This window comes from Macrobrachium nipponense, chromosome 32 (assembly GCF_015104395.2).
Source record: "Macrobrachium nipponense isolate FS-2020 chromosome 32, ASM1510439v2, whole genome shotgun sequence".
Taxonomy (NCBI): domain Eukaryota; kingdom Metazoa; phylum Arthropoda; class Malacostraca; order Decapoda; family Palaemonidae; genus Macrobrachium; species Macrobrachium nipponense.
The window spans coordinates 11,637,530-11,659,805 of NC_061094.1; the positions used below are offsets into that span (position 1 = coordinate 11,637,530).

Here is a 22,276-nt window from a genome sequence, read left to right on the forward strand (position 1 = left end):
CTGTCGAGTAAGTGGATAAGACCCCATCGACAGTCCTCACAAGAGCTCTTAGCCATAGGTCACATCCTCGCTGAGGCTCTTGAGGCAAAGCAAATCTTCCGCCAAAACAGGTAGGAACAGGGTATGTTTATTGTTTTATTACCTACAACGTATGTTGTTTACCTGTCTAATCAGTAATTAGCTCTCTCTTACCCTCCGCCAAAGGTGCCAATCAGCTAAGTTTATATCTGACAGGGAAGTTGAATGTATGAAAATGATATTGTTATTGTACAATAAAGTTTCATACATACTTACCTGGCAGATATATACGATTAAATGGCCCACCCAGCCTCCCCTCAGGAGACAGGTGGAAGAGAAAATCTGGTTCTAGAACGGTAATGGTTCCTATTCCTGCCACCCAGCGGCAGGCCGGTAGATCACCTGACGTACCTGTAGCGTGTGCCGCGAAATTTGAATTTCTGTCAGGACGATGGAGTCTATAGCTAAGTATATATCTGCCAGGTAAGTATGTATGAAACTTTATTGTACAATAACAATATCATGTTCCATTGTGTTTTTTATATCATGATCCATATTTGATTTTAACCTCTTTGAATTTTGAGTCTAAATTTTTTTTTTTTGTCCGTGCATGACAGATTGCTTCACCTTGCTTTATGTGGTTATCATAAAATAATAGTTTATTCATGAATAAATCATGCTAGTCCTAATTTGTCATTTCTTTATAGTAATCACTGTCTGTTTGTTTTATAATTTTATGCCTATAAAATACCCTGAATATACTTACATTCATTCTTATGTGTACATTTGGTATGATTCACTGGGTGTTCAAACATTTTGATCATAACAAAGATAATTTTATCTAATTCAAGGTCACAGTGAATTTATTTTGTATGCCTGGTATTGTATTAAAAGTTTTGTACATTTAATCATTGTTAATTCAGGAACTTGACTTAATATCCTTTGGTCAAAAAGACTGCAGTTTACTGAAGCTTTATTGTAATTTTACTGTGGTTATGGGATTTTTGTAGTGTTTCAATTTGGTGTAATTTAGCATAAAGTCAAGCAGACCGTACGATTGTTTTGTGGTGTGCACAGATTTGTTATACAAAGCTGTTAGTGGACCTTGGATGAATGTTATGTCCTCTGGTTTTTTTATGTTTAACATTATTCAGAGGTCATTTGATGTAATCGATAAGTATTGTAAATTGGAATAGTAGCAAGGCATTGTTAAGTAGAAAAGTACATACTTTCTTTTTTTAATTTTTTAATTTTTTCATGTTTACTTTTTATATATTGATTCTTAAACCTATATGAGAAATTCCGAATGAAAATTAAATGTATTCATCCTTTAAATTTCAGAATTAACAACAATGGTTTTGATGAGTTTAATTGTTAATTATATTATGGGAAGAATGTATATAAGTTAGTTAGAGCCCAATTTTTACAGTTTCGAATAATTTGAACTTTTTCTTGGACTCAAATAATTTGAAACTTTTTCTTGCACCTGCTATAACTAGAAATATAATAATAATAAGATTGTTGACTAGTTGAACTTTCATGTGTGCATCTACAAAAAGCATAGCACCGAAAAAAAATGGAATTAAACAGTGATGTGATTGAGCTATAGTGGTTTAAAAGTAAAAATGTTTTCAATAAGTCATTGATAAATTAAGGAAAATGGATTTTTCTTGGAAGCAAACCTTTATAATAGACTTCATAAGCACTGTAAGTTGGGAGAATATTACAGCCATGACTTAAGTCCATAATAATTCTTGATGGTTTTATTGCCTACAAAAGTCTGAAGGTGCCTGTATTTGTGAAATTTTATGAAACTTGAAATGATTTGGGTACAGTATATACATATTTCTGAATGATCATGTATAGAACTGCATTATCTCTGAAATTTCTATTGCAGGCTTGGTGCTTGAATCTTGGATCATCTCTCTTAGATATCAGGAAGGAAATTTAGCTTGGATGCTGAATTCAGCTTTCCCATTAGTACCATCCCTGGTGTTAGGGATTACAAACTCCAGTGTTGGGGTGAGAAAAGGAGCTTTAATGGTCATGGGAAAGATTGCTGCTATCAAAGGAAGGTGACTGGGTGAAAATAATCATAGTCTTCTACTTGAGAAGTTCTGCAGCATTCTGAAGAAATTTTGGCAGATGACAGGTAATACACAGGAATAATTTGTTATTGAAATGGAAATCTCAATTTATGGATATGCCTCTTTACGGTTAATGAGTTTTATTTTGAACAATTCTTCCATTTGGTTCATGTAGAAATGTTAGTATGTCGAGTTGGTCTACATAATTTATATAATTTGTGTTTGTAATAATCAGTTAGATGTTTGAACTTTTGATATCTTTTGAAAGTACAGGCAGTCCCCGGGTTTACGACGGGGGTTCCGTTCTTGAGATGCGGCGTAAGCCGAAAATCGTCGTAAGCCGGAACGACGCTTGGAAATATGTCTTAAACTAATAAAAAGTTATAAAAACCTTACTTGTAATCCTTTGGTTACATACATGTTGTTTCCTGTAGTTTTATGTACAAACCTGGAGTTATTTTCATAAAAGAATGCTGGTTCTTGAAGGTAAAAACTATTGTAATCCTCTGGTGACACTACATTCTTGAAGTTTTATGTACAACCTGGAGTGATTTTTGCAAAATCTTGAGGGCTACAAGAACAGCTGATTACTATTTAGTATCATATAGACTAATTAAAGTAAATGTATCTTTAAAATTAGGCTTATTAATATTAGTTATCAACAAAACATTTCCTGCCATTGAGTCAGAGGCCGTTTTAATGAAACGAACACTTCTCATGTTCCTATTCTGTTTCAAAGAATAAACGTTTACGTCAATTCCCCTCCAGAGCACAATTGGTTTTTGCCAAAGCAGGTCTCTCTCTCTCTCTCTCTCTGATCAAATTACATTGGAAACTTGACATACGATTGCCTAATATACGATGTTGTTTTGAGATATAACAAAGAAAATTTGCCCCCCCGGAAAATAAAAGCAACTTGATTTGAATACAACCGAAATATTTGAGATTAGATACGATTTTGCGATGAGTGTTAGTTGTATAGGCGACCGATAAATGGCGTTCAGCCTGTTTGTTTGTTGGTGCTGCATGTTAACACGTCGTTGTTTAGTTCGTTGTATTTGCGTTCCTATTTTTCGTGTTATTTTGTCTATTTTATTATTAACCATGGGTCTCAAAGCTAAAGACAAAGCAGGTGATAAGAAAAAACCCAAGAAAATTATTTCGATGGAAGCAAAACATGAAATTATAGCAAAGCATGAACGTGGCGTTCGTATCGTCGATTTGGCAAACGAGTATGGTCGAAATCCTTCTACAATATCCACGATCATCAAGCAGAAGGAAGCTATAAAAACCCCCGAGACCATTGTTGCCAAAGCGTCTCTCTCTCTCTCTCTCTCTCTCTCTCTCTCTGATCAAATTACGTACTGGATAATGTCTCTCTTTGGATACTTCGATTTTGCCAAATATTGAGGGCTACAAGAACAGTTGATTACTATTTACGTATCATATAGACTAATTAAAGTAAACGTATCTTTAAATAGGCTTATATTATTAGTATCAACAAACATTTACTGGCATGAGTCAGAGGCCGTTTAACGAAACGAACACTTCTCTGTCCTTAACTCGGAGCGTCGGAAGACGCCTCTCTCTCTCTCTCTCTCTCTCTCTCTCTCTCTCTCTCTCTCTCTCTCTCTCTCTCTCTCTCTCTCTGATCAAATTACTGGATAATGTCTTTTTCTTTGGGATACTTGAATTTGGCGTTGTAATCTAACCAGAAACTTCGTTTTGTTATTATACTGGAAACAAGCAATGATTTTTCATTATTTGCGCTTTTGGACTGTTATATGTAAACTAGTATGTATTCATTCGCTCGGAAACTAGTTCCGCATATGAGGCGTCACTAAAAACATAGAAAAATACAACATAAAAAGTGTCGAAAAAATCATCATAATCTCAAACCGTTTAACGAAACGAAACACTTCTCTGTCCTTAACTCGGAGCGGTAAGCGGAAGGACGCTCTCTCTCTCTCTCTCTCTCTGATCAAATACTGGATTAAAAAATAATGTCTCTTTGGATACTTGGAATTTGCGTTGTAATCTAAGCAGAAACTTTCGTTTTGTTATTATTACTGGAAACAAGCAATGATTTTTTCATTATTTGCGCTTTTGGACTGTTATATGTAAACTAGTATGTATTCATTCCGCTCGGAACTAGTTCCGCATATGAGGCGTCACTAAAAAACATAGAAAAATACAACATAAAAAGTGTCGAAAATCATCATAATCTCAAACCGTTTAACGAAACGAACACTTCTCTGTCCTTAACTCGGAGCGTCGGAAGACCCCTGCCTCTTCATCTCTCTCTCTCTCTCTTCTCTCTCTCTCTCTCTCTCTCTCTCTCTCTCTCTCTCTCTCTCTCTCTCTCTCTCTCTCTCTGATCAAATTACTGGATAATGTCTCTCTTTGATACTTGGAATTTGCGTTGTAATCTAAGCAGAAACTTCGTTTTGTTAGTATTACTGGAAACAAGCAATGATTTTTTTCATTATTTGCGCTTTTGGACTGTATGTAAACTAGTAGTATTCATTCGCTCGGAAACTAGTTCCGCATATGAGCCGTCACTAAAAAACATAGAAAAATACAACAAAAAGTGTCGAAAATCATCATAATCTCAAAATTTTGTTGTAATCTAACCAAAAACTTATTTTTTATTAATATACTGTGCTAAACTATAAAGGATTTGATCATAGTATGCGTTTTTTAAAAGCGTCGTTAACTCGGAGCGTCGGAAGCGTCAGCGTCGTAACCTCGGAACAAGCGTCGTTACCCCAGGACGGATTTTTCCATTGAATAGAAAAAGCGTCGTAACCTCGGAACGTCGTAAGCCGGAACCGTCGTAACCCGGGGACCGCCTGTACAAGACTTTATTCTACAATAGCCCCATTAGGCTACCTTTAGGACTTGTCGTCTTTTTGCTTTACATCTACTAGGCTCTCCAGGTTCAGATTTTTCATATTTTTTATTTTTAAGAACCTAAAAACAAGTCACCACAAGTGGTCTAGTAGAAATACCTTTAAGTAGTAGTGTATTTTCTCTGAGTGCTTGTTTGTCTGACATTTTATATAGGCAGTCCTGGGTTATCGGTGGGGTGCTGATAAGCGAATATCGCCATTAACCGAAACTCGGCAGCTTATGGTGCCGCATTTCGATTAATGGCACCTCTGTTAGGTATGAGTCCACTGATAACCAGGTACTGCCAGTATCATGTTTCATTGTGGAGTAGTGTTAGATGATAGTCAGTTTGTTCACATAAGTAATGCCGATCAAGAGAGAGAAACTGTTGTACTCAATTTTGAAAACTCCCTAACCACCACTAGATCAGTTACATATCATCTGTAGTAATTATTGTAGAGCATATTTAAGGATTAAAAAGTTCTTTAATGAAATAGAAATAAGAAAAACTAATTATGAAAACAGAAATGATTCAGGATTGCACAAGTGACTGAGAAAACACCAGTGTCACTAAGTGAGACATATTGTGGGTAGATCATATAGATCATTTATATTTTTCATCTGCAGCTAGGTAGTTGTATGTGTGACATATGAGAGTGAATGCATAGTTTGTAACTCAGATTTCTATTCAAAGCTTAGCTAAAATAACTTACATTTCTATCAGAGGTAAGCTAAAATTTTTGTCACGGTTTAAGAGAATTATATATATATATATTACTTAGCAAAAGTGTCATGTTTTTGTAGCTGATAAGTATCAATGTCTGATAAGTTGAGCAGCTACTGTATTATGTACTATTTATAAAGAGTTTCAATCATCATCACGAATGTTATGTCAGCTCTTCCATTTAAAGGGTTTGTAAATAAATGAGTTCTCACCATTCTCCTCTATCCTGTGCTCTTTCGGTCTGAACTCAAATACAAGTCTATGGCTTCGTCTGTCCTTTCCTTTGAACTCCCATAGAAATGCTTTTCTGCCAATTATTCTTCATCCTCTCTCATCACATCTTTAATCATCTCAGTGTGAGATCTCAGTCTTTTTTCCAGCCTTTTGATACCACCTCTCCACAACTCTCCCATTGATGTTAAAATCTTTCCATTTTACTCAGACCATGAATCTTTACATCCTGTGGTTAAATCTTTGCTGTATAATGATGGGACATTTATAATACCAGTAAATAGGCTATTTTCTTTATTACTACTCCCTCAACACCTTCACAGTGTATGTCCTGACATGTAAGCTGTCCTGTGCTCTCTTTGGGGTTACCATAAGATTTGTTTTCCTTGGGTTGAATTTTATTCTCCTCTCCATTCCATTTTTCACTTTATAAACATTTCCACCATCTCCTGATATTCTGCTGTTAGCACTAGGTATCATCTGCATAAAGCAGCTCCCATGGACCTACTTCTCAGAACTGCTTTGTGGCAGCTCCCTAGAACTTGCTTTTCAGGACTGCTGTATGGCTTCTTTCATGATTGTGATAAGCCACAAAGTCCTTAAGGGGGCCGGCCGGCTAATGCCGTTTTTTAACGACAGGACTTTGACATTCATACCACTTAATAAGGTGACTTGGGACATCTCCAAACCGCATATGATTTTCGCCTCTGACCTTTGGTTTTGTGACGCCAGGGCGATTTATCCCAAAAATAACCACTTTTCAAATTCTATCTCCTCCCTTGATATTTAAGATTAAGACCTGGGATTACTACCATATATAGACCTGATGTAGACCTCCAATCAAATGGAGAGTTTTTTTTCTAAAAGTAATTTTTTTGCTAGATATGAATTTTTCAATATGGTAAAAAAATAAACCCTATAAATCACGAGAAAAAAATGTATAAAAAAAAGACGAAACAAAAACTGGAAAAAAGGGCTCTATTTGATTGTTCTATAATGTCTTTCTGAGTTATATACCAAATTCAATGTTATAGCTTTAAAACTAAAGTGGAGGAGATAGACCTTTGAAGGTCTAAAATAAGCTATAGTTTTGAGATACGGGCGTTCAAGGTTTTCCTTCATATTCTATAAAGGACAATGAATAATAAATAATGATTATTATGAATGTATATTTCTTTTTTTGTGTATTAATAAACCAAAAAACTATTTTATTTATCATAATTTAATCATAAATGATGATCCTTTGCTCATATATCGTAGCATGGGGCACTGCTGAGGCAAGATGGGGCACTCCTTCCTACGTAACCCCCTCTCTCCCCTTCACTAACTCGGCTTATTACAGTAATTTTCTTCTCTGTATGTTAGCGAGATGTTTTCCTTGTATTTTACTCTTTGGCATGATGACATTCTTGCCGAAACAAAGATAACAAACATAAATGCAAGAGAATGTCAGAGGTGAAACTCGAAGATGTACTCTCTTTTTACAAAGGACAATTTAATAAATCATGATTATTATGAAATTTCATAGTCCATTTTGGGTGGGTATTAAAAAAACCAAAAACTATGTTATTTATCATAAATGAAGATCTCTTTGCTCAAAGATCGTAGCCTTAGGCATAGTGTGACGTGTGCTGTCAGGCAAGAAGGGGGGCGTTACTAAGCAACCCTCCCCTCTCTCTTCACTAACTACGCGTATATTATGATATTCTGTAATAATGCTTGAGCGATTTTTCTTCGTCTGTATGTTAGAGAGATGTTTTCCTTGTCTTTTCCTCATTGGCATGAGAACTTCTTGCCGAAACATACATAAACATACGTGAAAGCAAGCGAAAGTCACGAAGGTGAAACTCGAACGTGTAATCTACTTGAAGTCTATGGTCGCATGATTCATGGTTGAACCAGATACTCGCTTCTGCGAGCCACGGAATCTCTACAGATGCCATTTCTCACAATTTCTTTGCTAATAATTATCAAAATTTACGATAACAGAAGAAATATTGCATTTTCTTGTACGGATGAATGTTTTAGGCTTATTGAGTTATGTTTACTATTACCTTGTAAACTACGAAAGTAAGAGGAATTTGATGAAATATTTCGTATACGTATTCTCAATTGCCATATGAAGCTCCATGAATTTTTTCATGACTTTGCATTTTTCACCCTATACCACTGTATGTAGGGGTTCCGGCCGGCCCCCTTAATATATACCATTTTTTTATCTCATTTCTGGTATGCTTGCCCTCAACCTTACTCTATATCTAATGTCATTTAGAGTATTATTATGAGCTTAGTGAGTTCTCCTGGTACCCTGTGCATTTATGATGCACATTCAGTTGTGTGTATTAGTACTCTGTCAAATGTCCTTCAACATGTGGTATGATATTTTCATTATTTTATAGTACTTTTCTTACATTTGCCTCCCGGTGGACTTGATACTGTTTGCTGTCGATTCTGTGACATAAAGCCAAAATGACAATACCGATTTTAATTTTTATCAGTCTTTCCTCCAGCACCTTTTCCATCATGTAGATGATGCTAAAATCTTTTATTGTTTGATAAAGTATTTATTTTTATGAGATAACCAGATATCACTGGTAATTTGAATAACATGGAAGCATGGGATGTAGCATTACCTCATTTGCTTTTGAAAGGATTAATAAAGATCTGAGTTGATGGGTTTGAGAGGAAAATGTCCTTAGAAGTGGATTTTTACCTACAGGGATACTTTGATAAAAGGATAACCAAAACATTTAGTAGCAAAGGAATATTGATTTGGTTATTTAAATTAGAAGCTTTGTATTGACACACAGAACTTGGATTTCCCTTTCCCTGAGGAAGAGATGAAAATGTAAGTTGTATTGGTTAGTAACAGTATGTACAGTTATCTCCCGGTATTTGGGGGGGATGTGTACCACACCCACCTGCGAATACCGAAACTCCTATTTTTTAGTTCAAACACCAAAGAGCCCTCTGAAATGCTTCTAACTACCTATTTTATAGTTCAAACACCAAATATACCTTAAACTATCATCCTAAAATGTTTAGTCATATGAAAATACAGTAATTGAGCTATGAAAAAATCTGCAAATAGGCGAATTTTCAACGAATAATATGGATATGTGTTCCACCGAAAAATCCACAAATAACTGAAGCCGTGAATGCTGAACTGCAAATAAACGGTGATCGACTGTATTCCATATAGTATTGTATCGGTGATTATTGGTGTCAGTCACACAGATACCACTGCTTTAACTAAACTTGAATTCTTTTTATCTTTTCTTTAATTACCCTATATGTACTGACATTTTCTACCACTGGTTTTTGAAATTTGATTGTTTTTCATTTTTGCAGGCAGCTGCTTATGTGCTTATATGAGTTTTAGTGAAGCAGATCCGTCAAGGTGGTTCCATGTTTTGCAGTCAATATTAGGAGTGCTGACTGATAATGTTCCTGTGCATATAAAGATGGGACTTCTGTATGCTCTTTCAAGTATTCAAGATATTGTAAGAAATATTTTGTTTGTTGCATGTTATTCATGTGATATTTATTTTGGTAAACTTGAGTTGTTCTGATACGTAATACAAACCATCGGTCCTTTAAGAATAGGAAATGTAATCAGTGCAGCTGGAATCGGTCGTAAGCTTCGAACAAGGAGGTTCGGTAGTTAAACTGCTTGTCCGACAGTTCGGTGGTCCCCGCACAACTGAGAGGTGAAGAACCACTTTGCTTTTGGCCTCGCTAGGTGTTAGAAGTGTTGTTCGCCGCTCTGCCCGCTTCTGTCGTATGCTTAGATTCTACTTCATCGTCGTGAAGCATAATATCTTACTTTTTCTTAAACTGTGTGCTTGTGTGAAATAATGTGAGTATTTGGTTTATTATGTTGTTATTGTGATTGCTCTAGTGATATGGATTCCCACGAGCCAGAAAGACCCCCCCACCCCCACCCCCACCCCACCCCCACCCCCCGGTCAGCCGCAGATTGTGCCCTGATGTGGAGGGCCGTAAGGTTGGGCCCTTTCGATCCCTTTTGAGGTTGATCTTCATGAATTTTGTACTCGGTGTCGAGGGCGTGAGTGCTCTCGCACCGAGCCTTGTGATGTTTGTGTAATTTGGTCGGAGGAGCAGTGGGAGCGTTACGAGGGAAGGAAGAAGCCACGTGAGCCAGCCAAGGAGTCATTGGAGGGTTCTCCAGTTACTCCTTTGGTTACGGGCAAGTCTTCCTTCTTTCCTCCCTCGTTACAGCTCCCATGTAATGCTCCTTCCTCTTGGGGGGGGGGGTGGTTTGTTTGTACCTTGCTCCTTCTCTTCCTCAGTCAGTCGAGTGTAGAGGAGGGAGCAAAATAGCCCGACGTTCAATTGTACTCTGGGTCTTTTCCGTTCACTCGGATGGGACCTGTCCCCCCCGGCGAGGGGTAACCCCCATTAACCCGACACTTCCTTCCTTAGGTATGCCTGCCGTGGGGGATGATCTCGGCCAGGTCAGGTACTCACTGGGGCTCCAGGGGACACCGAGCGTTCAGGGGCTGCTGTGTCATCTTGCGAGGGGTTCCAGACTGGTAACCCATGGACCTGTGACCCTAATGACCTTTACAGTGTCTACGCCAGGGTATGCTGCCCCTCTCACCTTGTATATACGCAGCACGTAACAATGGTGACCCCGACAGCTGCTGTGCAGGCTCTGCTTGGGTGTGCAGAGAGGAGGGTCATCACGCCGCTGCCTGGTTTTGCCGCTCTTGCCCTAGCCCACCTGATTTTCAGTGTCCAAGAGCTTGCCGTTGGATTGCCGCTGGTTCCTGTACCGCCTCCTGTTCCTGTGCTTGCCTCTCCCGTACCAGTCCCTGCCGCCATCGTTCCTGCCGTGGTGTTGCTGCCCCCACCCAGGTCCCTCCGGACAGGTATAGCCGGGCCCTGTTGCTTCGGCAACTGCCCCGGCTCCGTCCTGGATGGAGGACCTGACGGTGGTCCTGAGGAAGCTGACGAAGAAGAAGAGGAAGGTGTCGTCGTCGTCTTCTTCGTCGTCGTCTGCTGGCGCTTCTTCCCCTTTGACTTCCAAGGCCCCACAGCCGAGGAAAAAGAAGGTAGCCTCCTCCCCCCTAAGAAGTCTCGCTCTGAGACTCTAAGGGTCAGGTCTTCCTCTCCTATCCTTCAACTTCCTTGGGCTACACCGGGAAGAGTGAGACAACCAGGAGCAATCGCGAGGAGCACGCATCTTGCGGTCCCTCCATGAGGGCCTACGAACCTGGCACGGTCCTAGGACCAACCAGATCGTACACACAAGTGGATGGAGGAGACCATGAGGGGTCTGTTGTGGTCCTCCGTGGAAGGAGGAGGGTCTCGGGAGGCGTTCTCTTTGGATGGCTTGACGGTCCATCTCCGCAGGACACAGTCACTCCCGAGATCCAGAGGTCGTTTGCAGAGGTTATTGCACTGATTTGTCAGCACAATGACCTAGAGGAAGGATTGGTGCTTCCACCCTCCAAGCCTACATCTAGGCTGGAGTCGTTCTGGGGTCCTAAGAAGGAACCCAGGACAACGGTGTTTCTGCTTCGATCAGCCTTGGCCGCCGACAGTGTGCTAGGCCAGGTGGACACTCTTGTCTCGGACAGGAGGGTTCGCTTCAGTCCGGCAGGCGTCCAAGCTCCTTCCCCCACGTCTACTACGACAGAGGCGATTCTACGTGCCAACGGAGGACCCTCTGTCGGCCAAACAGGTTAACCCGGAGCTGGCTAGGCTAACTCCGGTTTTGTCTCTCCAACACCTGCAGTCAGAGAACCTCTGGTTCTCGCAGCAAGAGGCACTTGCGTTGGAATCGACTGCCATGGCAGCATTCCAAGCAGTCTCCTGGTTAGACCTGTGTCCCTCACAGTGTCTAATGGTCGCGGCCTCTCGGGAAACATCACTCCTGAGGGGACCCGGCTTTTGGGAGACTGCCATTCTGGAGGTAGGGCAATTTCCTACCTGGCCCACCAGACGGCTAAACCTGTGGGCCAACCTGGCTCTGAGGTGTAGGGATGCAGTCCTCACTCGAGTGACCAGGTCAGTAGGGTTGCGAGGCGGTTTGGGTCTTTGGAACGGACCGGTGCGGAGTTTCCTCCTCTCTCTTTCCCCAGAGAGATGGTGGACGCTGCGGTGGAACAACGGCGCTCTGATGACAGTGACCAAGTTGTCCACCAGGCAGTCACGAAGGCGACTGGGCAGCCTTGAGCCACTGCAGCTAAGCCCAAGAGCTTAGCTAGTGCTTCTTCTGCGGCTAAAACGATTGCCTCGCCGAAGCCAACAGGAAAGACTGTGCCTTCGACTTCTGCGGTAAGGAGTGATCGTAACCAGCCCTCCTCTCAGCCCTCCTTCTCCCGAGGAGGAGCTGGGAAGAAGTCGAAGAGAGGAAGGAAACGCTAGGGATGGCGTTCCCCCGTCACCAGGTACCAGAAGTGGGGGGGTTGCCTGGCGACCCATTGGGCAACTTGGCTGCGCTACGGAGCAGAGACCTTGTTGGTAGATGTCCTTCGGGAGGGATATCTACTTACCCTTCGAGTCTCGGCCACCCCTCACCTCCAACCCGGTCCATCTTCAGACATACGTTCCCGGTTCTGCCAGGGACGTGGCGCTTCAGCAGGAAGTAGAAGCCTTGCTGAGCAAACGAGCTGTGGAGATCATATGGGATCAGTCACCGGGTTTCTACAGTCGACTTTTCCTGGTGGAGAAGTCCTCGGGGGGCTGACGCCCGGTGATAGATCTCTCTCCCTTGAACCAATTCATTTGCCAGACTCGGTTCCACGATGGAAATGACGCATATTCCCAGATACCCATCCATCAGTCCTCCAGGAAGTACCTCCGCTTCATCCTTGACAGGATGTTATACCAGTTCAAGGGCACTTTTGTTTCGCGTCTCTCAACCGCACCCGACGGAAGTTGTTCACGCGAGTGTTCACTCTGGTGTCGGCTTGGGCCCATTTGGTAGGGATACATCTTCTGAGGTATCTGGACGATTGGTTGGTCCTGACAGGACAGGGATCGACTCCTAGAGTTTTGCCGCAATGTGGGGATCGTGGTGAATTTCGAGAAGTCACATCTCGAGCCCAAGCAGAGGATGAAGTACCTGGGCATGCTGATCGATACAGTAGCAGAGCGAGTCTTCCCTGCAGACTCGCTGATCAGCAGGTTCAGGGAGGCAGCCGGACGGTTCCTGTCCCTACAGGAGCAGCCAGCTCAGCAGTGGCAGGTCATGATTGGTCACCTGTTGTCTCTCGAGAAGTTAGTCCCTCATGGGTGTCTTCACCTGTGGTCTCTTCAGTGGAGGCTAAAGGAGAGTTGGTCACAGGCAAGAGACCCGCCATACTTTCCTGTGTCTCTCACGGAGGAGGTGAGGCAGGAGCTAGCCTGGTGGCTGGACGACGGGAACTCGTAAGAGGAGTGGCTCTTCGCACTCCCCCCGGAGATTTTGCTGTTTTCAGACGCAACCGAGGGATAGGGGCTTACACCTGGAGGAGTTGCTGGCTGCGTGTGTGTGGGATTATCACGACAAGCACCTTCACATCAACGTCCTGGAGCTCAAGGCAGCGTTCCTCGCTCTCCAAGAGTTCCAGGACCGTCTGATGGGACACTCAGTGGTGTTGATGAGCGACAACACCACGGTAGTGGCGTACGTCAACAAACGGGCCTAGTGTCGCTCCCGTTGCATCATTTGACGTTGCAAGTGCACGAGTGGGCCGTGGCTCACTCGGTAGAGCTGTCAGGTTACTACATTCTGGGCAAGAGGAATGTAGTGGCAGACAAGTTCAGCCGTCGGAATCAGGTGATAGGAACCGAGTGGTTCCTTCACCCAGACGTGGCAGAAAGGCTCTTCAACCTGTGGGGACGTCCAGTCGTGGATCTGTTCGCCACCCGGCACAACAGAAAACGCCAGGTTTTCTACTCGATTGTGCCGGACCCTTGGGCAGCTGCAGAGGACGCTCTTCAACACCCGTGGGACAACCTCCTCGTATACGCCTTTCCCCCCATTCTGTCTAATTCGCCAGGTGATCAGCAGGTTGCTGGTCACCGCGAATCTTTGGATGATTCTGGTGGCACCCAAATGGCCCCAGGCCGTTTGGTATCCGGACTTTCTGGCTCTGCTTGCCGAAGCTCTGAGAGAGATTCCCCCCCTGGCACAACCTCCTGTGCCAGCTACACGTAACGGTACCACCGATCGGTTGGTCCCTGTCTCTTCAGGGCTGGCTGTTATCCACCATCTCTTGCGAGCAAGAGGCTTCTCTCGCCGAGCAGCAACAGAGATGGCTGGGTACCTCAGGCAGTCCTCTGCAGCTGTGTACCAGGGGAAGTAGTCCGTCTTCTGTGGTTGGTGTCGTGGACGGGGGGTCTCTCCCCTCAGAGCCACTCTTCAGCAGGTAGCGGATTCCTCGTCTTCCTTCGCCGCGAGAAGCTCCTCTCCATCTCCGCAGTTAAAGGGGCTACAGAGCTGCCCTGGCCCTAGTCCTTAAACTGCAGGGAGTGGATATCTCCAACTCGTTCGAGATCTCCCTTCTAATGAAGAGCTTCGAGAGGTTTTGCCCACCCAGGGAACTCAGGCCCCCGGTGGGTATGTGACTCTCATCTTTAGGAGTTTGACTCAAAGACCCTTTGAGCCACTCCGAGAGTCGTGAGCAGGGATGTGACCCCCAAGACCCTCTTCTTGCTGGGACTGGCATCGGCAAAGAGAATAGGGGAACTTCATGGTCTTTCTTTCGATGTTAAACATACGAGGGGATGGGGATCTGTGACACTCGATTTTCGTCCCGGACTTCGTAGCGAAGATCAGAATCCTTCGGTCCCTGACGACCGTTCGAGTCATTCACGATCCCTCCCTGAAGGACTCACCGACGATGATGCGAATGAGATGCTGCTTTGTCCTGTGAGGGCGCTATGGCGCTATCTGAAGAGAACTCGACACCTCAGGCCTGAGTGTTGATGCCTCTTCATTACCACCGGGGTCACCAAGTAGGATGTTTCCAAGACACTCTTTCGTTCTGGCTTCGTGAGGTAAATCAGGAGGGCGAAACGCTGCGGATAGGAGTGATAACACCCGTACCCTCATCCGAGAGCCCACAAAGTAAGTCATAGGTATTGGTCCAACCCTTGCATTCAGCAAGAACTTCTTCGTGGCACAGGGTTTGGGCCAACCAGACCACCTTCACATCTTTTTATCTTCGGGATATTGCCCACGAGATATCGCCCACAGGTCCTTGGATACCTTCTCCTTGGGACCCATGGTGGCTGCTCAACAAGTTGTATAGCTTACCCAACACCCGAGCGGACAGAACAGCATCGCATCCTTGTGTGACTGCATGAATGGGCGAGTGGAAGAGAGTAAGACTGGCTTCTCTTCCCCTCTTTTCTCTCCTCTACCTGTGGGCAGAGGGTCATGGTCATCACTATATGGACAGGAGGCAGATGCAGGTTAGCTACACTACTGAGCACCGTCTATCCCTTCAGTAGGGATAGGAGCGGTTATCCACCACTCCCCTAACAAGGGGGGTAGTGGATGCCAACAAGAGACAAACCCTTGACTTCATATTGGCTCTTGAAGTAGGAACTAGTTCTTGCTTGCTATTCATAAGAGGCCACGCTTGCCTCCCTCTTATGAATTTGGTCCGAGGTTCTGACCACTGATCCTGCGGTGCACACCCCGATCAGCTGGGCAGAGGTTAGGATCCCTCCCTCTGCTCTTATAACCACGGAGGGAACCAAGGTCGGACGAACACCAGTCTGTTCATAAGACTCAGATTCCACCCACCAATAAGTGAGTCTTCCTATTGTTAAAGGACCGATGGTTTGTATTACGTATCGGAACAAATCACAATTTGTCGAAAATTGTATTTTTCCTAACTATACAAACCTGAGGTCCTTTACGCATAGTCCCACCTCAGGCCACCCCTCACTCTGTTTCCTGGGCCTAAAGCAAAGTGATTCTTCACCTCTCAGTCGTGCGGGACCACCGATTGTCGGACAAGCAGTTAACTACCAAACCTCCTTGTTTAAAGCTTACGACTGGTTCCAGCTGCCACTAATTACATTCCTATTGTTAAAGGACCTCAGGTTTGTATAGTTAGGAAAAATACAATTTTTGACAAATTGTGATTTTATGAAAATCAGAATGATCAAAAGCTTTATGATATAGAGTATGAGATATAGAAACAACCATTCATTGTGCTACTGTTAATTGTAAGAATATTTGTTGTGCTGTCCATTTGCTTAGAAAAAAGATACTGTTTCAATAGATTATTATTTTTCTATTTTAGGAACACATGGAATTACATTTATTTAGGTTATTAGTAAGGTATGCACTGACCTGCTGCTGATCATGTATCTTATCTCTTATCTGGTCATTCTTTGGAACTTTAGTAGTTTATTGTTGTTCTTTTTAGCCTCGGTTACACTTACCTTTTTTTTTAGAACAACCAAGTTTATTACTATACAAATGCCTTACTCTAGGTTCAGGTGGATGGACTTTAATCTCTTAGTAGAAATTATGTTTCATGGCAGATTGGCCTTTCCTGCTGGGAGATTCCTCTCTCCCCCACATGTTACTGCTTTCACTTTTTTCATTTCTGTTTAATATAAAGTCTTTAATGCCCTCTGGAGTGTGCTGAAACAAGTGTAGTAGGTATTGCCATATCATAGTGTTACTGATTTTTTTTTGGTAGAACAAATTTGTAGGTTAAATGAGTTTTGTATTTATGTATATAAATTACGTATTACTTTGTATTGCTCATGTGTTTTGTCTTTGAGAGGTTTTACCATTCCATTCTCATTGTTTTATTCAATATTTTTTTTATTACAATATATTAGCTGTATATTTTCAGCAATATTGAACTCAAGGTCCTATTTCTTTCACTTGATCTGTATGTAAAGGTCACCTTGAATTACTTGTCTGACAGACCAGAAAAGGTTTCACTTGCCTTTTTTGTCCTCCTCTGACTATGTGATTAGTGATTGGTCATGTACTAAGAAGCAGCCGGGTAAACTCAAGAATAGGCAAGCACAAGAAGGTTAAATTTACCTTCTCAGTAATGTAGCCTGAAATGTTCTGTCACAACAAAGTAGAGAGACGGAACACCTACCCAAACTAGAATTCTGATTTCTTCAGTTATCAGTATTTTCATGCTGGCTTTATTCCACCTTTGGACTCTCCAGTTCATGTGGGTAATGTTGTAGATAGAAAGAACTTGGGCAGTGTCTGATTGGGTAAGAGCAGTTTACCTGTTTCTCATGGTTCTGTGGATGGGCATGCAATATTACCTCAAGCAAGTAAATTGGACGCTTCCAAGTGGTTCTGCCTGCTAAGTCTCGCCTGTCTTAATTACTCTAGGTCTTGTCGTTAGTTGCTTGTTAATTGAAGTGAAGTAGTTTAATGAGACCACTGATTCTTATTACAAGACTTTTTAGACTCACCCAAAGGATTGGTTCTTCTTAGAGAGCTGAGAATTGGAGATATGTAAAACTGAAGAATTTGGACAGTATGGTGGTAGGCATTCATAAGGAATGGATGAAAAGTGGCTAGGTCCAAAAAGGTTGCTGCAAAGAACCTATGGTACTATCTACAATGTATTAAGGAAGACTGACTGTAAGTGGTGCTCTCCTTTGGGGTCTGGTGGTTGATACTTATCAAGTAACTGTCCAGACTTTGATGGACACTTTCTTGCCATAGGGACGAGAAAGAATTGTTTTTCTTGATGCGTTATTAGAATATTTCAAGTTGTATGGAAACAAGCTGAAGTTGCAACTTCTCTTGCCTCTCTAGTACAGGAAGAGGCTGTCAAATGTATGCTTTTTAGATAGTTTCAACGTTAAGCTGATGAGTTTGTTAACCCTCCATTTATCAGCTTTGCTGGGTAAGTGCAGTCTCAATCTCACTTCCCCAGGGATTAGAGAATTACCATGCAAAGTTTAGTGCTGGCATTACCTGATGTAGTTCTTGTTACTACATCAGGGGCATCTATTTCTCAGAAATCTTTTGTTGGGATTGTTTCTCCCATTGCTACAGCACGTAGGTTGACTAAATGTTTTGATGCAATTTTCATAGCTTTTGCTGCTGTATCCCCCCGGGCTGGAGTATACGTCGCCCCCCAGATGCTGAAGCCTTGCCGAGGATGGGGGGCTTAGAGTTCAGCAGCTGGGCCCTGATGCCTGGTGGGAACTACTTTCTTGCTGGGCCTTGGTGCCCACATGTTGATCCAACTAAATAAGTCAGCCCTTCCTTTTACTAAAACTTTTAAAACTTTTTCATCCTTCTGCTTCCTCCCTCTATAAGGCATGGATTTTATGTTGATGACTTGGATTGGTTTTGGACATGATTTGGACTTTCTCATTGGATTTGGTGGAGGGTGAGGATGGTTTGGCATGCCACCTCACCCGTAGAACTCGAGTACCTAACGTGGTCGAGCGAGGGGAAAGTTTAGATGTCAAACCCTGCTCTTAGTGCTGGGTCTGATCTCGACGGACATCATGACGCCTTAAGCACATGAGGGTGGGGTGTATATCTGGGTGGTACCCCTAGGGTCAGCCCTGTATGGGGTAACACTGTCCTCTAAATGTGGCTCCATGGTGGGTGGGCGGGCTACCTGGATGAATCGTCAATTTCTACGTATTATGGAGACCTTAAAACCTTCTGTTGACGACTTCTTAGGCAAGGATAAGGACAAGAAAATTCTGTTAATTCCTAATTGTGACTTTGGAGCCTTTCAAAGGACCTTCCTTGGTTACATTTTATATGTGAAACCAGTCCCTTAGACTGGAATTATGAAACTGTATTTAATGAATTTTGTAAATTTGGTAAAGTAAAAGAAGTAAGGAATAGACTTGGCAAAAATTATGGGTATTTGAATTTTGGGTATTTTTCAATAACGAATCTGAAACTCACAGAGCCTACAGAGAGTTCAGATCAGATTCATTGAATGTTGGACTTGCAGAGGCAAAAGAGGTCCCTAGGTATCTTGAGATTTATAGACCACCAAGTGAAATTAAGATAATAGTGAAATAAGTAAAACCTCCAGATCACCAGACCCAGCTAAGTGGGTTTAATTATCACAACATGGTGAGAGAGGCAACCTCTTCAAAGTGAAGAGGTTGGTAAGCCAGAAGATCGGCAATGTTGGGAGTCCTGAATTAACTCGCTTTGGGCGTAATAGTTTCTTAGTCATGTGAAGACAGATATTCAATCGATAATGCTCCTAAATTTGAAGCTTGATCCTGAGGGTATGGTAAAAGAGGTAAAACCTCACTATAATTTTAGTTATGCGAAGGGTGTTATATTTAATGAAGACCTACATGAAATGGATGAGGAGGAAATTTTGGAAATGTGTCCAGATGTGGTTTGGAAGGTTTTTAAAGTGCCCCGCTCATCGATGCTTATTTTAACATTTAAAAGTTCTTCTCTGCCATCTGAAATTATTCTTGATAGTGAATCATGAAAGTTTCGTCCTTATAGACCGAGAGTGCTCCAGTGCTTTTTTTAAATGTTTTGGTTTTGGACACTCCTCTAACATTTGCACCAGAAATAAACTCTGTGAATCGTGTGGCCAGCCTGAGCACGAGGAATGTTCTGGACCAGTAGTTTGCGTAAACTGTAAGGGTGAACATCGAGCCGTGATAAGAAATGTAGTGCATTCAAGAAAGAACAAGATGCATTACTAAAATCTCTTGACGAACACATCAGTGTGGGACAGGCCAAGAAGCTGTTGGGGCAGGAAAACCTATTCGGATGCCTTGAAGGCACAACAATTTAATAACTGCTTCTTCTGGTGCCCCTTCTGGTGGGGCTCCCCGGTGCCCTGGCGGTGGCTTTCCACACCCCCTTTAGTGGGGACCCCGTCCCCCGCCCCCCCTGGTGGGGCCTCCCGTGCCCCCCTGCTGGTGGGGCTTTCCGAGCCCCCCACCCGTGTGGGGCTTCCCACCCCCCCTGGTCCCCCCTGGTCCCCCCTGGTGGGGCTTCTCATGCCCCCCCTGTTGGGGTTTCCCATATTGCAGAGACTCTGGTCAAGCCAGGGGACCCTGTTGGTTCAAGGGTTCAAGCCAGGTCTCAATAGGTTGACGGCTTCTCTCTGTCAGGGACATTGCCTGACATTGAGCCCTCACCTGATCTTGACATTACAGTGCACCGTGGAGATGACGGTGAGGAGATAGAGGCCCTCTTTATTCGTCAGAAGAGGGCCCTTTCTCCCTCTTCGCCTCATTCGCGGTCACTCAGCAATCATAGAAAAAACAAAAGTAAAACTGAAAGGGCAAGTGAAAGCCCATCTTTCTAAAAGATCTGTAACACCTAGATCTAGGTCAAATAGTACTGGTACAACTGAAAAGATCTCTCTCAACCAGGACACAGATTCCTAAATTAGTAGGGAATTTTTAAGATGCCTTCCTCTAAATAATGGCTCTCATGCAGTGTAACATCCGTGGCTTTATACCAAATAAGAGAGCAAGTTCGGGTTCTGTTTAGGGATCATGATCTATCTGCAATGTGTCTTCAGGAGAACAAAGTTGGGAGAGCACACTCCCAACTTGGGTTTTAATTATTCATTCCATGGTCTCCACCCCTCCCCTGAGGGTGTACGTGCTCAGGGAGGCACAGGCATCATAGTCCGCAAGTCTGTTAATCATAGGGTTGTTCAATTGAACACTGTGTTGCAGGCTTGTGCAGTTCAAATTTTCAATGATAAATGGATCACTATTTGTTTTTCTTTATACTTAGATTCCATCATTAGAAAGTAGATTGCAGGATGCGCAGGGTAATCCTCGTCAGCTAGAATTAAATGATCTTCAGACATTGATAGACCAGCTTCCTAAACCCTTCATTTTGATGGGGGATTTTAATAGCCAAGCACACCCTCTGGGAGAGCCAAACTGCGACCAGTGGGGTTTAATAATAGAACAGCTGCTTGACTTAAATGACATCACTTGGTGAATGATGGTTCCCTACAAGACATGATGTTTTTCATAATACTGACTCAGCCATGACCTCACTATCTGCTCTTCGTCCTTGAGGTTAGATTAACCAGTGGGTAGTAGACCAGAATGATCATGGCAGTGATCATTGGCCCATTCACTTGAAGTTGTTTTATGAAAAATATTCCATCTCCATGTTTACCAAAATGGAAGGTAGGGGAGGCTGACTGGGGATTATTCAAAAAATCTACTGAGTTTGATCAAGATATAACAGATTTTCAGAGCCCAACATCCCGCTTATGAGTATTTAATCAGTATATTGCTGTGCGGTGCCGTGCTGTCTATTCCTCGAACTTCTGGTAAGCCTCGTCGTCCTCTAGTACCTTGGTGGTGTGATGCGTGCGCCTTGAGCCGAAAGATAACAAGAACTTGCTACAAGAGAATATCGTAGATATCCTTGCTTGGTAAATCAAATTATCTATGAAAGAGCTCTTGCTAAGCAAAGAAAACATTTAAGCAGGCAAAGAGGGAATCGTTTATCAGATATATAAATGAATTAAAATATGATTCCCCTATGTCGTTAGTCTGGAACAGAATCCGAAAGCTGCAAGGGAAATTTTCTCCATCTCCCTTGCCTGAAAATTTTGAAAATTGATGGCTTCTCCATATCTGATTCTGGAGAAGTTGCAGAAACCTTTGGGTAGGCATTTCTCCAATATATCTAGTGCCCTACATTACTCTCCTGCATTCAGGAATATTAGGATGGTACCACGTTGTTCCTGCTGTTAGTTTAAATTCAGAGTCGTATAATCTCCCTTTCACCATGAAAGAATTAGATCATGCAATCTCGTTATCTTCCCAACATCTCCTGGGGAAGATGATATACTGTACTCAATGATTTTTGAATTTGCCTAGAAGTACAAAACAATTTCTTTTTAGACATTTTAAACAGTTTTTGGCTTTCAGGAACTTCACCAGAGTCTTGGAAGATATCGAAAGTTATTGTACCTGTTTTAAAAACCTTTTAAAGATTCCTTCCTTCCTAATAACATATAGGCCAATTGCTCTAACAAGTTGTGTTAGCAAGATTTATGAGAGGATGGTCAATGCTCGACTTGTTGTGGTATTTGGATTCAAAGAATCTCTTATCTAATCGGCAGTTTGGCTTTAGGAAAATAGAAGTACTTCTGACCCTTTGATGTTCCTTACTCGGGAGATACAGAATGCTTTTGCTGTGCAAAACCAGACTGTTGCAGAGTTCTTTGACCTAGAAAAAGCCTACGACACTACCTGGCGAGGGGGTATCCTTTTGCAACTTGTAGAGTGGGTGTTGTGGGTAATTTATTCTATTGTCTGAAAGATTTTTTGTCAGAACGTTACCTGAAAGTAAGAGTGGGCTCTTACATTTCTT

At 42.6% G+C, this 22,276-nt stretch overlaps 2 protein-coding genes across 2 annotated transcripts in view; one reads left to right on the top strand and one right to left on the bottom strand.

Moving 5' to 3' along the window:
- The window catches only part of LOC135207096 (uncharacterized), a 50,781-nt gene extending 48,698 nt beyond the window's left edge, over positions 1–2,083 (top strand). The window contains exon 5 of the mRNA XM_064238700.1: positions 1,916–2,083. Within this exon, the coding sequence (XP_064094770.1) occupies positions 1,916–1,969 (54 nt within the window). The 3' untranslated portion in view covers positions 1,970–2,083. The remainder of the gene's footprint in view (positions 1–1,915) is intronic.
- The window catches only part of LOC135207214 (HEAT repeat-containing protein 1-like), a 333,967-nt gene that overhangs the window by 213,664 nt on the left and 98,027 nt on the right, over positions 1–22,276 (bottom strand). The gene's annotated exons all lie outside the window — the stretch shown is intronic.